At 30.7% G+C, this 12,349-nt stretch overlaps 1 protein-coding gene across 1 annotated transcript in view; it reads left to right on the top strand.

The window, feature by feature from the left end:
• The window catches only part of LOC148611594 (choline transporter-like protein 2), a 27,153-nt gene extending 14,804 nt beyond the window's left edge, over nucleotides 1-12,349 (top strand). The window contains exons 10-23 of the mRNA XM_088592300.1: nucleotides 59-171; nucleotides 1,730-1,861; nucleotides 2,342-2,441; nucleotides 3,369-3,461; nucleotides 4,368-4,464; nucleotides 5,026-5,075; nucleotides 5,807-5,983; nucleotides 6,505-6,633; nucleotides 7,603-7,672; nucleotides 8,384-8,457; nucleotides 8,917-8,987; nucleotides 9,575-9,663; nucleotides 10,208-10,292; nucleotides 10,743-12,349. Of these exons, the coding sequence (XP_088448426.1) occupies nucleotides 59-171; nucleotides 1,730-1,861; nucleotides 2,342-2,441; nucleotides 3,369-3,461; nucleotides 4,368-4,464; nucleotides 5,026-5,075; nucleotides 5,807-5,983; nucleotides 6,505-6,633; nucleotides 7,603-7,672; nucleotides 8,384-8,457; nucleotides 8,917-8,987; nucleotides 9,575-9,663; nucleotides 10,208-10,292; nucleotides 10,743-10,861 (1,399 nt within the window). The 3' untranslated portion in view covers nucleotides 10,862-12,349. The remainder of the gene's footprint in view (nucleotides 1-58; nucleotides 172-1,729; nucleotides 1,862-2,341; nucleotides 2,442-3,368; nucleotides 3,462-4,367; nucleotides 4,465-5,025; nucleotides 5,076-5,806; nucleotides 5,984-6,504; nucleotides 6,634-7,602; nucleotides 7,673-8,383; nucleotides 8,458-8,916; nucleotides 8,988-9,574; nucleotides 9,664-10,207; nucleotides 10,293-10,742) is intronic.

The raw sequence follows: 12,349 nt of genomic DNA, 5'->3' as shown, positions 1-12,349 counted from the left end.
AGCTTCATTTAATGCAGGAGGGTTAAGGCATTTTTAATATGTCTCTCATCTATTACAGATTTTTGGTGATAGCCATGGTAGCCTGTTTTATTTGGATTGTAATTATGAGGTGGATAGCTGGTGTCATGGTATGGTTCAGTATCTTTGGTGTGCTAGGATGTATGGGCTTTGGTGAGTATTTCGTTTAGGTAGACAAAACAATGTCTTGATTAAGGAAGTAGACCTAGGGTAAGTGAAATAATTTTTGAATTTCTCAAAAGCCTATCAAGCTTTCATTTGAAACAGATTGAAATCAATCCAAGTTACTTTATGCTTACTTGAGATTGATGTAAAAGGCTTTACACAAATGTTCCATTGATTTGTAAGAGTTATGCCTCTTAGCCTAGGTCTACCTCATTAAGATGTTCTTATTATGATTCATCGGAAAGTGCCATAATGTTGATGGAGATCCAAAACTCAGTTTTTACCTGTGTCACAAACAGCAAAATCAGGACTAGTAGTTCTCAACTTTGTCCATGTCCATCCATCATGCTAAAGGGTACTACTTTGTGTAATCTGTAACTAAAAAAATATTGAAGCAATATTTTTTTAACATTTTGCAAAGTGTTTATATACATATACATACTGAAGATTTGCAATTCCTGTTATGGGGAAAATTGGCAAATGTTTTCCTACTTTAACTGCATTTTGATCTGAGCAATTTTTGCCACTTAATGTTTAGGATGGTATTTACTTACTGTAAACTGTAATTCCAAAAATGTAGAACCAGCATTATTGAATTTTGCGTCATGTTTTTGTTTCTGCATACATGTATGTTGAAAATGTGTGCAAGTCCAAACATTCTATGGTTGCTAAACCTACATGTAGCTGATTTGTTTCTTGCTGTTAAGAATATAAATGCATTGGACACAAATTATACATCGCAAACAAAAATAATAATGATTCTTTTTTTTAACCCTACTAATAGTCTTCAGGACAATTAGTTCTTCTTTTATCCTAACAGTAGCACACAGTTTCTTAATCTGTCCCAAAAATTTATGTGTATTGTCACAACATACTCTGCCATTGTGAAATTGATTCGAAATTTGAATTTTAGATGGTTAAGTATAATGTGAGTGACTTTGGTCACCACCCACTTATCTGTCAAAATTTCAGTATTACATGAATATTCACTGTGCTTTGGAGCATTTCATAAGAATGATGAATAATATTGTGTGGTGCTTTAGCATGGTGGGTTGGACTGTGTGTCTTCCATCTCTCCCATACATCAACTTCCTATTTACAGAATTAGTTTTGATATTTTTTTTGTGATAAGGGTATCTGTGTCTAACAAATTTACTTCTTTGAGTATACAGGTTCTTGTCAATTTTTGAACTGTTTTCATGATATAATTACACTGATAATTTTCATATATTTGAAAACATATGGAAATATATGTTCAGGACCAGTATGGTAAAAATATGTTTTTTTGCTTTTAAAATTAAATGAAATCATGTTTTCAAAAATTTAATGAAGACCATATTCTTTTCATATATGTAATCCTATTGAAAACATAAATACTGTATGATTTTTATTTATAGGTTTTCCATGAATTAATTTGTTTGTCAGAAAAATATCTTTTTCATGGTAGTCCTAAACACGAAAAACATATGATAAACATATGTTTTCAGGTGTTTTCAAAACATATGGGAAATATATGTTACAATTTTTCTTGTGTATATCATTTTAGGTTGTTATTACAGTTATTCTCAGTACTATGATCTGAAGTCATCTAATTCTACGGGAGAGTTTGGTATTTCTCAAGCATTTGCCCTGAATTTTAGTTACTACCTTACACTGAAAGAGACATGGTTAGCATTTGGTAAGTTCATAATTAGTTCCTATAGTGAGTTAAGAAATCTTCTATCTGGATTTTTCTAAAAATTTGTATGTGCATGTACCGGTACTTATAATGTGTATATTCTCTTGTGAACTAAAATTTGGAAATGTTCTTTGTATTGTGGGGGCATGGTTTGTCATGATTCACATCCACTTTTCTACAGAAACCAAAATAATTGCACCATTTTATAAATTGATACACTCCTCTTTAATTTTTTTGTCAAAATTGAGTTTTAATAATTCTGTAACTCACAATAAATAAACTATACATAGTTTCTGTAGATTTGAGGTTCCATAGACATCAGTGTATGTCATTTCATGAAGTTTTTCTTTCCTCATTAGAATTGCATCTCACATTTTAAAATTTATTTGTATGACTTAAAAAATAGATATTTCCTTTTGTGAATTTGTGTATATTTAGTTCCCAATATGTAAGTTAATTTGAAATACTGTTTATTAATAGGTTGTACGATCGCCACATTCCTGATAATATTTCTGCTTTTGCTGATATTTCTGTGTCAGAGGATCTGTATAGCTATCAAACTGATTGAGGAGGGGAGCAAGTAGGTTTTAGTACATTAAGTACAGCATTCACTACCCTGTGAGTAGCTATGTCCTGCATTATACCACACCAACTAATTGATATGAAATGTTTCATAAATGGGTCTGTATGTCCATTCTCCAATTCTGTTATATTTATTTGTATGAAGATTGGTCACCTCATTCTAAAACTAATCCAGGAATTTCCTGATACACTTCCAAAGGGTGTTCAGTATACTTATGGCCAGAAAAACCATCAATATTTGGTTTGTGTATGTAAATTCAGGAGCTTAAAATTGGCATAATAATGGCAGCTTCATTCTTGTTTACTTGGTAAATGCAATTGAGAACCACACCAATCTAGGAAACATAAGCTTGCTTGTTAAGGAATGGTCAAAACATGGCACCCGAATGTTTACGAAAATGACATAATCAGCTTATCAGTATCAGTCAATTAGACCCAAAGACATTTCAGACCATGACAACCCACATTTCCTAACCCAAGACAGACTTTCAGCCCATTCATATTTCAGACCATGACAACCCACATTTCCTAACCGAAGACGGACTTTTCAGCCCATTCATATTTCTGACCATGACAATAAGAGAATGCATAGAGACAATAAAAACTGTATATCATAACAAATTTTACCACTTTGGAAGAAAGTAACAGGGCTGACAAAAATTATGAAAGAACTTAGGTGTTTGAATTCATATGTTTCTTCAGGATTGTTGTAAGTTTTCACCTTCCTCACATTAATGTTATATTTTTGTTTAAAAAATGCCATGACTGTCAGAAAAATGTTGAGTCTGGCAACAGTTGTATGACAACACAATTTCTTGTTTGTTTTTCCTTTTGATGTGTTTCATGCTTTAGAAAAACAAGCATGACATCTAGTTATGGCTTTTCTCAATTGATTATTAACCCTGAATCTAAATTTATATTACAGGGCTATAGGAAACATGATTTTCACCTTGTTCTGGCCAATCATACCATTCCTGTTACAAATCATTGTCATAGCTTACATGGCTGTAGCAGCAGTGTATCCTTATGTATTATAATATAGATAGAAGTGATTACCAAATGTTCCATTTGTAAAAATTTTCAATACATGTAGTTTACACTGTAAAATAAACTCGGTAATTTCACTCTCAGACTTTCTTCTGCCAAAACATCACAAAATGTATATCAATCCTTCCTTTACAAAATTTGAATTTCATGTTGAAAATAGCAACAAATAAATAAGGGGCAAATCTGTATAATAAATAGGATAATCAATTGATTATTGGGGTAAAAAACAAATTATAAACACTCGTGCCAGGAACGCATTAAGATTTCACTCTTGTGCAAAAGTAGTTCAGCACACTTGTTAAATCTAGGCATTTTGCATTAGTGATTATATTTCGGTTATTCACTCTTTCCATTTAGTTATCCTATTATTATTGTTCATGATATATATTTTTATAGCAATTTGAAACAGACTGACACCACTTCCAATACAATTTTAAGCATAGTAATGTATGTAGAATTCTGCCCTATATTATTCCAATGTGTCCTTACCATGTTGAAACAATTTATTCAGTGAAAAGTAATAGCTAATGGAACACATTGGTTGGTAGAGGTTAAATTCATAAATTAGAGCTTTCCTGTATTATACCAATGTTTATAAAAATCACATGTATTAAGTGCTAGAAAAATAGGACATTTTGTATAATGTACAGCATAATTGCATCTAGAGAGCTATTTAAATCACTCACCTAGTAACTAGATATGTGTTGAAAGTTGTACCAACTAGTCTTTATTACTACAAAGAATAATTCTGGGAGGTTTGTTGACATCGTCAAAGTCATAGTAAAATTTTGAAAATTTTAGGTGTTTGAAGATTTTCTTTTCCAAGGTTAATTTTTACTAGATAAAAGTTTTCACAATATTCCTTAACATGACATAGATTTGTAGCCTCAATGGGAGGAAAAGAATACTATAGAAATGATACCAGTAGCCAGCTTGGGAGTGAATTACTCTCCTCTGTACCTTGTAATGAATCAGTAAGTAATTATAACCCATGGGCAAATTATGCCAATTGGAATTGTTTATGGTGCTTCATTGTCCATTCAATTTTTGTTTCCATACCAGTAACACATGTATTAATACATAAAAATTTTGCACTTTTGCTTGCAATAAACCATGTAAAAAGATCTTTTTGCTAGCTTTAAATATCTTTTAAATTGGCTCCCTGCATCATTTGTAATATTATGAAAAAAGAAAAGCAATAAGTTTTGAAATTCTTTGCCTGCAAGTCTGAAAAATGTTGGCTTTTTAGATGTATATTTTGCACAAACTTGTCAAATGATCACTAAAATAGGGAATATGTCAGATATTAATTACAACCAAATTAAAAATTTCTGGCATATATGTGAAGTAAAGGTAAACTAGTACTGCGAGCTTAGAAATGTTAAATTTGCCATATTATTTTAATGCAAAGACAACTTTTACATGGTACTAATTTGGAAGTGTTAATTATTCACATGAATGTTTGATTACATGAAGGATATGATTATATACATACATGTATTTGTATCTTGATGTTATTTTTTCTTGCCATTTAGGATTCATTGACAGGAGAGTTCTGTGGATTTGTTAAATATGGCGGAGATCAGTAAGTAATCTATCTATGACAAAACCTTGGTTGATTTTATGGGAAATGGGAATCCATGAGTTTTTGATAAATTTATTATTTATTTAGTTTCTTGAACTTCGCAAAAAAATATTTATACATGGAATTGGAAAAAAAAATTTGTTTCATGCATTAAGTTCAATGTTCCTTTTTATTAGATTTTTATCATAAATGTATGACATATTGACTTTAGCACCATCTCTTATAACTTATTTTAGAGTGACCCTTGTTCTTAAAAGTGTATATTATCATTAAAAATAAAGCAAAAATTACAAAAGTGTTCTTTATTTTTTGTTATCACAATTTAAAGTGTAAGAAATCAAAAATCTCAGTTATATTTTTATTTTCATTGGAAGACATTATTAGAATATGCCTTCAAATTTGGTAAATTGGAACTTTGTTACATTTTTTTTATTATTGTGACATAAGCAACTTGAATTAATTGCCAATAAATTGCAAACTGGATCTTTTATCAGAAAAGAAACAGAGTTTTTTCCCTTGAATTTAAATTGATTAATGTACAGCTCTGACTATTATCAGAATATAATAGCATTAAAACCTATGATTTTTCAATACTGTATACTTCTATTCCACATTCTCAGTTAAAATCACGACTTAAAAACATTATACATTTTTGTTTTCATTTCTGAACTGACAATATATATTAAGTGTCTGTTTCATCCTCCCATTTGGTATATAATTTATACTTTCAGGTACATCATTCCATTAGAAGTGTTCATTTTGTTCATGTTTTTCTGGCTGATGAATTTCATAATTGCGTTGGGACAAATGACACTTGCTGGTTCATTTGCATCTTACTATTGGGCTAAGGAAAAACCCAGAGACATTCCAACTATGCCAGTATCGTCTTCTTTCTATAGATCAGTCAGGTAATATGGTTAATACATAAGGTACTATTGGGCAAAAGAAAAACCCAGAGACATTTCAGATTTGCCAATATTATCCTCTTTTTATAGATCAGTCAAATAATATGGTTCCAAAGGGAGCTAAATGGTAGAGAAGTGAGAAAATAAAAAAATGAAAACTAAGGATCTGATACAATATAGGACCAAAAATATTTAAAAAAAAACATGTGAATTTAATCCCTACTTTCTCAGTATCATGACATCTTAATGATACATGTGAAACGTAAGGCTAAGATTTGATGGATCCAAGCCAGTGAGTTATTAGTGAAAGTCAATAAAGAAATTAATATATTTTCCCACAGTTTGGTGTTAAACTATCTGCTATTGAAAGATCAATGATGTCATAAGGTCAATTGGAGACAAATCGGGGGTCATTCAGAGCAAAATGACAAGTGTGAGTTCATGTCTTACTAGGTTGACATATTTTTTCCTGTTATAATTCTTACTTTCAAGTGATCTAACAATATCCTTTTTTCTCTTCACAGATATCATATTGGATCATTGGCATTTGGTTCGCTGATCATCGCCATTGTTAAGATGATTAGAGTTTTATTTGAATACATAGACCATAAACTGAAGAAATCAGAAAACCCTGTAGCAAAGTTTATGATAAAGTAAGTTTTTAGGCTGAGCTAAGGCCAATTATCCACTTTTCAAAAGAAGACAAATTGTATCCATTTCTTATTGCTGTATTGCAATCACATTGTCAGTCGTCTGTCTGTCCATCCTTTACACTTTTCTGTAATAGATTTCTCAGATTTATTAGAGGGAACTTAGATATTTTGCATATTGCTTGTGCATGATGACTAGTACATTGTTTTCCTTTTCCAAGTTATTTACTTATCTACTTCATATTAACTGGTCTACTTAAATAGGTAGACCTATGGTAAGGGACATAAGTCACATAACTCCTGCAATCAGTGATATGTTTGTATCATATTCAATTTCACCAAAGCCTATCAAGTTTTTATTTGAAACAGAACGAAATCAGTCCAAGTTTCCTTGATGCTTACATTATATTGATGTAAAATACTGAATACAAACGTTCCAATGATTTGTAAGAGTTGTGTTCCTTACCCTAAGTTTACCTCCTTAATTTGACAGAAATGGTTGGATGATGTAGCATGCAATGACTGGTTGTTATTGTATTGTATACCAGTCTATCAAATGGTTAAAGTTACCGATTTCCAAGGCCATTTATAAGATCAGAATAAGGTGCATGTTTACTTAGCATAATGTATATTACTAAGCTGGTCTCTTAGACTCAGTAGAAAAATATACTAAGGAACAACAACTTAAGTAATGTACTGTTTAGCAATGACTTTTGCCAAAAATAGACCTTATTTTCCTCTGCTCTTGAGTGGAATTCCACTTTTTTAAAATTATGAATTTATCGTTACTTTTTTTTTACTTCATGTATATATTCTTATATTTTCTGCCTTGTCTGTTGGCTTTGTAAAGTCAGGTCACAACAATTTTTTTTAAACTAAGTCTTAGGTTAAATTATTTCTGTCATCAATCAATCTTTATTCTTTTATAAAGTCACCATAATATGCATATATAACAAATGATATAAATTTCAGGTGTATGAAATGCTGTCTTTGGTGCCTTGAAAAATTCCTGAAGTTCTTAAACAGAAATGCTTATATTATGGTAAGTTCAATTTTGCATATGGTAGTAATTATATACTAACTATGTTAATTAATGGAACTACTATATTTAAGTGTTTTTTTGTAAGAATCAGGCATAATGGGAGAAATAAAAAAACTTGCATGTCAAAACCCCACCAATCTGACAATATAATTTCACTCAAGGATGCTTTCTCTGTTTGAAAAGAGCATTATTTGATCTCTGCATCACTGGATTTTGTTAGAAATATTTCATTACAGAGTTATTTGCCCTTTAAATGTTCATTTTCTGTGCATTTCAATGAAACTGTAAATCAGTTTATGATATGGAAAATCTTATATTTTTTCCATGATTCTGATGGTTGTTTTTTTTAATATATTGTGTCACCCACTGCCTGATTCTTATAGAGACTGGCATTTAAACACTATTGATTGTAGACATTTGGACATGTTTAGCTCAATTCTCAGTGAGGCCATTCTAAGTTCATTTATAAATTATAAGGGAGGTGTTTTTGTTTAATTTATTTGGTAATAGAGATAGAAATGGTAATGAGGCACCATCAAAAGAGACAGGTTTGGCTGGAATACCAAGGTTTTTTTTTAGTTACTGATTTTAAATACAAGTCATTTTCAAAGGATTGTTTCTGTAATGAGGTACAGATAAATTTAGTTTTTGTGTTAAATTCAAGTGTTATAATTTATTTTCATATTTACACTATTTTTATTTATTTTTCAGATAGCTATTTATGGTAAAAGTTTCTGCCCTGCAGCAAAAGATGCTTTTTTTCTAATATTTAGGAATGTTGTCAGGTAAGTTAGTACATGTACCTGTAGGTGGATTTAATCAAGTCAAGTAGACCTTTATTCATAAATGCATAATTTGGAAGTAATAAAAGATTTGACCAACAATTTCCATCAACCAGATAAAGAAGTGTTTTTGAGAATTCAGCTGATGTCAGTCTTATTTATTTATCAAAAAATTCATGTCAATTTCCATAAGGCTTTGGTTTTATAGATAGTGCTGATGTGTTGACCAATGGAATGTGCAATTCTTCCTATAACACACACTGTGTCTAGGTTAAACATTTAACCAATCACCTTTTTTTACTGTCATTTCCAACTGTAGTATTTTGAGCCATTCAGATTTCAGAGCAGCTGCATATTTAAGGCATCACTTATGCTCCATCCCTTATATTTTAATCATGCCTGTGGTATATTGTGGGTCATTATTTATGCACACTTTTATATCTAACTATTTGTACATTACAGGGCAGTGGTGTTAGATAAAGTGACAGATTATGTTCTGTTCATAAGTAAATTGGTTGTGACAGCTGGTGTTGGTAAGTTTAGTAGGACCAAAATTTTATACAGCACAAGTAGTACATGTATAATACCCACAAAATGACAAATACAGTTAAGATGTCAAATTTTTAGATTTCCAAATTATGATTTAAGCAGTAACAAATGAATCTGCCAAAAAATTAAGACAGGGATTTTATCACAAGAGCAAGTCTTGTATTGATATTTTAAATAGCAGTACAAATCATCAAGGAAGAAGAGGAAGAAAAATATGTTTTAATACAGAGGACCATTTAATTAAACCCCTTTTTAGAATAGCAATAATCAATTACTTTGAAATTCTGTGAAGGTTTTCATTTGGATTGAATTCAGTTTTCATGGGATGTCAATTTTTTTTTTATTTTATGGATACTTTACATTAGATAGTAAAAGTTTTCACATGAAACTTAACTTTTTGTTGGGAATTTGTGTCATTTGACCAATCCATGATATCCAAGAAAAACAGTATAGGGTTACTTCAAAAGAAGTTTATATAGTTTTCACTAGGAATTTTAACTTTATGGATGCTTTTGTATTTTTGTTTATTTTTGTTGTTCTTGGAATGTAAGTATGATTTTTTTTATTCAAGGTGTTGGTGCTTATTTCTGGTTCCAAGGAAAAGTAGATTTCTTCACAGATTATCTACCCAGACTTAATTATTACTTAGTCCCAGTAATTGTAAGTACACATGTACTGGTACAGTTAGTATTAGGGACTACATCGCTAATGTATCTTTCACTTCATCCATCCATCTGATCATCCAGCAACAACTTCTTGTTGGCGAAAAATATAATATGTAAACTGATATTGTGCACATTTATGTATTTGTGGGGAGAGTAAATGACAGATTTTAAACACATGGGAGGTTTAGAACACTATGAAATCTTGTTTAACCCACCTGTCATTTTGGAGTGCCCATACCAAGTTAGGACCATTGCAATGGTTCCCAACTTTCTGGTTTTTACCCTGATATTGTCATTTGCTATACAGATTTTCCTTTTAACTACTGCCTAGATTTTATCTGTTTGGTAATTTTGTTATAACTTTTCATCTATTTTAAACCATCAAGAAATATTATCAAACAAGGTTATAATTACAATTCATGTACTGTTGTGAATGTTTGTTCTCTTTAGAAATATAAAAAAAAACTCTGCGAAGCATCATTACCATTTAATACATAGAGTTATTTGTAATACCATGTTAACTACAGATGTTATTTCAGGTTGTTATTATGGGAACTTATGTTATAGCAGCAACATTCTTCAGTGTTTATACAATGGCAGTGGATACATTATTTCTCTGTTTCTGTAAGCATTAGTTACTTTATATTTTTATTATGTTACCCTTTGCATGATTCTTAGGAAGACCTGTACTTAACAAACAGGAAACATCTTTACTACTTGTATTGATCATTCCTGTAATTTTTTTTTTATCATTTCTGAAATGACAACAATATACCTGTAACAATACTCCAAAATGAGAAATTACAAAATATATTTTTTTGGTAGAATTTCCTTATCCACACTTCTCAAAAAAATCTTCTTTTCCGGTAAAAAGACTTTCCTATTCTATTTGAGGCAGCCAGCTACAATTGTCAACATTGGATGAGTCCCCTACTCTTCCTCAGATGTGACGAGTGAGCCAACTAGTCTGAGAGTTATTTCCCTTTGAATGCAATGTCTCAAAACCACAGTGTAACTATATTAAGTGGTCTCTTGGTTATCTACACGTACTTAATGTGATTGTTTTATTTTCAGTGGAAGATTTAGAGATGAATAATGGAAAGGACAAACCTTATCATATGAGTAAAGGACTTTTACGACTGTTATCAAAGAAAAATAAATACAAAGAACCTGAGGAAGACAACAAAGTTTAAATGGGGGAAAAACATTAGCATTGGGTGTGTTAAAAGAGAATGTTGATTGAGAGTGCCAAAATTGTATGGTGCTTGATATTTTTGGACCAATTGAAATTTCATTAGGTAATACTTCTTAATAGATGACTTTCACATTTACTTCCATTCTGGAAAAGTTCTTTAATTATATCGAGGTCAGCTGGGGTCAGCAGGCGTGAGATCCGGTGACATTGTAATGGGACCCAAGGGAACAGAAACTTGATTCGTTTAGTGCCAGGAATTTTTAAATGATACATATTATAGAAGCATTTCTGATATTTTAATTTCTGGAGACTTATTTCCACATAACTATTACTGTTCTTGTAGACTTTGACTCTGATATCCTTTCTTTGTCTAGTATACAACTGTAAACCAGTTTTCACCTGATTCAATCAATGTAAATTGGGAATGTGGAAGTCGTTCATGCAAGTCAAACGTATATAGTGAAAACTTCTTTATAGAATACTTTGGTTGTGATGCCTTTGTTTATAAGAACAAATGTATACAATACTTGAAATCCACAAAATGGCAAAAAGATGCCAGGAGGACAATCTGAATTTTTCAACTTTTTGGTGAATTTATTCTATTATGAAATCCTATTTAGTTGTGATATTTACTATGCAGCTATCTGTACTTCTACATGTATTTTTCTGTCTCTTCTGCCCCATCACATTACATTTTTAATTGTGTGTTCTAAGCTAACATCTGAAACTCCACACAATTGAATTCTGACAATCAATTATTCAAAATCAAAAATGCATTGCCTAGTATTTTGATATTACTCAGTACTGTTAGAATCTCTGTATTTTATTCATTGCTATGTCTTTTTGTTACTTTTTTCTAGTTTTTACATGCATAATAATAATCAGCAATTTTTTGTAACATTTTGCAATATTTAAAGGTAAAAAAAAATGTAATTTTAGAATATATTTATATTTAGAATGTTATGTCTGCTTATTGAATAAGATTTTATGTATGTATAATTTAATAATTTAAATGTTCTTGTCTCTTTTCCTCTCTTATGGCTGGGTACAAAATGTTCTGTCTGTTTTAATTATCATTTTTGTTTGTAATTTGAATGTAGAGCATAATACATAGAGTTGATAAAAATATATTTAAAAAAGAAGCTTAATGTTTGGAGTGAAAATTAATTTTAACGTATAGCAGTAATGATGATAAAATGCCCTAACTGTTGCAAGCTTTAAGTGTAAGTGTTTGTAAGAATCAGGCAAAATGGGAAAAATCAGAAACATGCATGTCAAAACCCCACTGATCTGACAATGTAATATCACTCGAAGATGCCTTTTTTATTTAAAAAATCCATTATTTGATCTCTGCATTACTGGCTTTGCTCAGAAATTTTTCAATAGAATGTTAGAAAATTAGTTTTTTTGACAGAGTTATCTGCTTGAAATGTTCATTTTCAGTGCATTTCAAAGAAATTGTAACTCAAAGGTCCAGCGTGATATG

This window comes from Perna viridis, chromosome 7 (assembly GCF_037379345.1).
Source record: "Perna viridis isolate PV_CMFRI_1.1 ecotype Kerala chromosome 7, ASM3737934v1, whole genome shotgun sequence".
Classification (NCBI taxonomy): domain Eukaryota; kingdom Metazoa; phylum Mollusca; class Bivalvia; order Mytilida; family Mytilidae; genus Perna; species Perna viridis.
Note: the sequence above shows the minus strand (reverse complement) of the source record. Positions and strands in the feature narration are given on the sequence as shown.